Source organism: Eucalyptus grandis, chromosome 4 (genome assembly GCF_016545825.1).
Source record: "Eucalyptus grandis isolate ANBG69807.140 chromosome 4, ASM1654582v1, whole genome shotgun sequence".
Lineage (NCBI taxonomy): Eukaryota > Viridiplantae > Streptophyta > Magnoliopsida > Myrtales > Myrtaceae > Eucalyptus > Eucalyptus grandis.
The window spans coordinates 27,089,483-27,094,934 of NC_052615.1; the positions used below are offsets into that span (position 1 = coordinate 27,089,483).

General features: G+C 40.9%; 1 protein-coding gene across 1 annotated transcript; it reads left to right on the forward strand.

The window, feature by feature from the left end:
- Nucleotides 1–396: 396 nt before the first annotated feature.
- Nucleotides 397–2,735, forward strand: LOC104428852 (protein DMR6-LIKE OXYGENASE 2). Its single transcript, XM_010041784.3, is given in 7 exon segments — nt 397–708; nt 855–1,102; nt 1,821–2,142; nt 2,382–2,432; nt 2,434–2,492; nt 2,494–2,572; nt 2,575–2,735. Coding segments are annotated over 7 exon segments (1,131 nt in total). The 3' UTR covers nt 2,635–2,735.
- Nucleotides 2,736–5,452: the final 2,717 nt, after the last annotated feature.

Consider the following 5,452-nt stretch of genomic DNA (forward strand, 5'->3'; position numbering starts at 1 on the left):
CCTTTGTCACTCCTGTCGCTTTCCATATTTTCGTCCTCGAAACTCGATATGGAGAAGATCGCCATCTCAATGCGGACGAAAGAAGCTAATGACGGGCAAAGTCCTCGTTGGCGTGGTTAAGTACAGCTCTTGCCTGGGCGATTTACAAGCTGAGGTCGGCGACCCCCACGTAAGCATGATCACGTCATCGTCCTTTTTTAAGTCAATGATTAATGGTGAGAATGAGAACGGACGAATAGTTCTCTTGCCTCCCTTTCAAACCACGCCTAACTGCATCGAGAGCTTATCTTCACTTTGGCTGACATAGGGCTGGTGACATCTTCACTTACGTAGGCTCATCTCCTGCACTATCAACCTTCTAGTCGTTTTGGATGGGGAGGACACGGATTTGCCGGAATGGGTCATGTTTTCTCTATAAATGCAGACTCCCACAAGTTCTGTGTCCAGAAAAAAAATATATCATTTGCAGCGCTGAGCAGTATGGCTACGGCTGCCACTAAGCTCTTGCTCATTGACCGCGTGCCCGGCATCAACCGCGTGCCCAACAGTTACATCCGGCCCGAGGCTGACCGCCCTAACCTCACTGAGGTCGAGGCCTCAGATGCCTCCACCATCCCACTCATTGATCTCCAAGGCCTCTTTGGTCCCAACCGTGATGATATTATCAGACTGATTGGTGAAGCATGTCAACAAGATGGTTTCTTTCAGGTACGACATAAGAATATTACACTGCGGGCTAGCTAAAAAATGCTAATTAAGCAAAAGGGTATCAGTTAAAACTTGATGGATGCGATCATCCCATAATGAGTTTTTGCTCTGTCTCATGTGGTTCTGCTCATTATTTTCTTTGGCAGATCAAGAACCATGGGATACCGGAAGAGGTGGTGCAGGCCATCATGAACATAGCGGGGGAATTTTTCCGGTTGCCGGAGAGCGAGAGGCTGAAGAATTACTCTGATGACCCGTCGAAATCGACCAGGCTTTCGACTAGCTTTAATATCAAGACCGAGAAGGTGTCTAACTGGAGGGACTTCTTGAGACTCCATTGCTACCCTCTTGAAGAATACATGCATGAGTGGCCAACCAATCCTCCATCGTTCAGGTAATAAACAAAGCTTATTCTCATCATGTGATTTATTTATCTAACTCAAATATTCGACATTAATTAATGTTTTATTTTAATATATCTTTTCGATTGGAATGGTTAAGTGGTTACGGAACGAATTTGTGTATCCTTAGAAAATCCACAATGGATTTGATTATCACTATCATCACATGTAAGCAATTTCTATTTGGATCATGCATTCAAATTATGACTCGATCTTATTTGATCCAAAAGATTTATGGCTATTTTACAAGCTCAGGATTTTTACCATATCAGGTGGAGCTTCCTTCTAAATAGACGGGCATGATTTTTGTGACATTTAAACAATTGAAGATTCCTGTTGATCATGAGGATTTCACAAGCTTTCACCAGTGAAGTTTGGAAAATTAAAAGCTTGATCACTGTAATTTCTAAAGTCTGATATTAGCTAAACAAAAAGATTGAAAGATAAGAATCTCTCAACGGAAGAAATGTAGGACCCAGGAAAATAAGGGGAAGAGCCTATTTTTCACCAATAGACAATACTGATCCCCGTGGAATGTCAGCCACTCAAGAAAAAGAAAGTGGTACTTTCCAGTGATTTATTATGACTACCACGTTGCGGAAGTTAGAAAGAGCATGCCTAAAATTTCTCGATTTTTTCGCTAAACTTCAAGTGTCTTGGCTTGCTGGCACACTTTAACTGCATTACCGGTTAAATCTTCTTGACTAGCAGGAAGGAGGTGGGAGAGTATTGCACAAGAGTAAGAGAACTGGCGCTCAAACTGTTGGAAGCCATATCAGAGAGCCTGGGGCTTGAAAGGGAATACATAAGCAAGAACTTGGGCAAGCATGGTCAGCACATGGCTATGAACTACTATCCGCCGTGCCCACAGCCCGAGCTCACCTACGGGTTGCCGGGCCACACCGACCGGAACTTAATCACCATCCTACTTCAGGACGACGTGCCCGGGTTACAAGTCCTTAGGGATGGAAAATGGATTGCTGTCAATCCCATCCCCAACACCTTCATTGTCAACATAGGAGATCAAATGCAGGTACTTTGGCTACACTCTTTTGAAACATGTCCAAGGATGAGACTCTAAAGCTAATGAGGAGAATTTGGTACAACATATCATAAAAACAGGAAGGAGTGACTTTTTTTTTAGCTTCGTAAAAGAAACAAAAATTGCATGATTGTTCTGGCTGATGAAGATTGATTCCATCTTTTTGCACAAGTTCATCATTTGTTTTTTCAACAAGTCTTGGAACTAGACATGATTTTTTACTGATCCAGGTCATTAGCAATGACAAGTACAAGAGCATACTTCATAGAGCAGTGGTGAATCTGTGACAGGGAGAGAATCTCCATTCCAACCTTTTATTGCCCATCACCGAAGCCCTAATTGGACTCGCTCGGGCTTGATTGACCACGAGCATCCTGCGGTTTACAGGAGCTTCACTTATGAAGAATATTACCACAAGTTCTCGGGAACAGAGGACTCGGGACCGAATGTTGCTTGGACATGTTCAAGATACCCTCGGCTTAGAATTTATTCTAAACTTCGGTCTTGCAGTTTTAGTGTTGATGTGGAGAAAATGAGGTTGTTCCATATAAATAAATTACCGTGTCAACTCTCATTGACATGCTCCCCTCACACCCTCCGCCCCGCCCCACCCCCTCCCCCCTCCCGGCCATCCTCCTCTCTCTCCCTCTCGAACCTTTCTTCATCTCTTTCACTTCCCTTTCACTTCTGGAGGGGAAGGATTCGACCTAAATCTCTCTCCCTTCTCCTAGTTCCTTTTCCTTGTATTTTCTTTTGTTTCTTTTCTTACTCTTTGATTTAGATTTAGATCTTGTAGTTTTGCTCTTCCAATCTTAAATATGGAGCTTTCTCTCCAATCTAATTCTAAATTTTGGAGTTTTAATGAGTAAATACTCTACCTTCCGTTTTAATAGTGTTCATAGCAGTTTTGATGTTAAATCTATGATCATCAACCCATTTTCATTTAGAGTTTTGGCACTTCGCATTGGCTTAAGAGCCGGCTCTCAAGAGTGTCAAATCTAAGTTTTTTCAGCATGTTTATGATGTCCCCATATGGTGATGGTGTTAAGAACACCAAACCTAGGCGCACACCGCCGAAAGGCAAAGTCGTAATTACATATGAAGATCCAGGCATATGCTTGTCACTGATGGTGCCGTGAGATTCAGTGATTGGCTACCAATCCTTTTGTTTAAATGCAATCTCAAATCTGTTATTGAAAGACAAGTCTGTGATTATCTCTGACAATCATGCTCTAATGAAACGCCTTATTTATGGTTTTTTTTTGTTTGTTTTAGAGTCTATGAACTTGTTATGTTACTTTGACTTTTAAGGTTCCCTTTCATGTATCATTTTGATAATGAATGGAAATTTCTTATTGACCCAAAAAAAAAAAATCTTAATGATATCAAATGACATGGATATACAACCTCTGATTCACAACACAATTGGAAATTTTCAGTTCTTTTCCTACTTTAATAACTCGATTTAATAGACATGCAACCTCTATTACTTGATTTTCACCAACGATATCAAAATATATGGAGAAACATAAGTCCAGAAAGTATTTTCATATTATTTTCTTTTACAAATGGATTTCCATTATTAAGTAATTGAATATTGACTGATTAAATCAAATGGCAAGGAGACATTTTATATCTTCAATGAAAATTTTCATCTCTACATATGTAACGATGATTGGTTAATGAAATGCCGCTGGTCTCGATTAATGTCATTGCTGTCCTATCTCAGATTTCTCAGTATTGCTAAAATTCCATTTTCATACCAGCACTCTTTGCTTCGGCCAACCAAAAGAACAAATTGATCTTCTCTTTTGACTGATCTTGACCTCGAGAAACCTACCAATTTTGCTGTCATTTAACTGCATCTATTGGTCCAATTTTAGCGTCCAGTCATAAGTTTACATGTATCTGTAAGTCAATCTTCAAGAAAACCGACAAATGAAGGGAGGTAAAAAAAAAGGGCAGTTAAGGATTTCAAGGTAAATGTACTTTGATCACCAAAGTGGCAAGCCTAGTATTAACGAGATACATTGTACTTCACAAGATCAAGCGATTGTCAGAATAACTGGTATTATATTACCTAGTTACAGCGTATCTTGTATAGATATACATCTCAACTGATAGAATTTTGGTGGGATGTAGTGAGCTTACCAAGTGGTCAGAAACTAAGAGGGTGCATGACAACCATTCTATTCCGAGAAATAGTTTCGGAACAGAAATAGATTTTTCTATTTCTATTTCCAGAAGAGTTTCTAAGCAAAAATAACCGTTTGATAACGGCACAAAATTTCTACTCTAAAAATAGAAATTCGTTTGATAACGACACAAAATTTCTTCCTTTCAGACGACGCAGTGGACCGACGATTGGCAGAGATGGATGGTTGGCGGCTGACGGCCGGCGGCAGCAGCGGGCAACCGGCGGGGGCACCGACGGCCGGCGGCGACAATTAGCGATCGGCGGCAACGAGTGATGGGCAACCGATGGTGGCAGCGGCCGGCCGGCCGGCGACAACCAGCGGCGGCAGCGATGAGCGACCGACGAACAGTGGTAAACGGCGACGAATGAAGGACCGATTGACAAACGATGAAAAAAAATTATTTCGATTTCTATTCTAGAAATAGAGAAGCGAAAATTTTAATTTTCCGATTTCTTTTCCAAACCTATTTACGGAATATAAATATATTTCAAAAATAAAAACCGAATAGGTTTATCAAACGGTTTCTCTTTCGAAATAGGTGGAACAAAAACTATTTACGAAACAGAAATTTTGGTTATCATGCACCTCCTAAGAATCCGTGCAAGGTATAGGACCCTTATGATAGCCCAAAGGACGTCGCTAGCGAGCTAACCGCCCCTCCATTTTTCTTTATTTTCAAGAAAAGAGAAGTCTAATTTGACTTTTATTTTTCTTTTTTTTGCTTGTCGTACATGCATGACTCATAAGTATTTTGTTTGTACATATCAAAAAGTTAGAAAGATCTAGAATTTTTATAATAATCTAGGGGCACAATAGTAAAGACTCAACTATCTAAAAGACCACGTAACTCTCTTAAAGTCCATGAATCGGTTGAGTTCAACCTTTTGACGCGTGCGCATGGTCTTAATCGAGAATAGCTTTTCACGCGATCGGTGCTTTCCAATAATTGGCCTCAAGCAGCGGGTCCCTTATCTCTTTAGGAACAGTGTCGGCCACATTCTCTTCTGCGGTAAGAAAGGCAAGGCACATGGGTTCCTAGCACTTTTGTCCACGCTGAGCTGCAATGTCGACAGCATCATAATCGAATCATCCAAGGATACAGC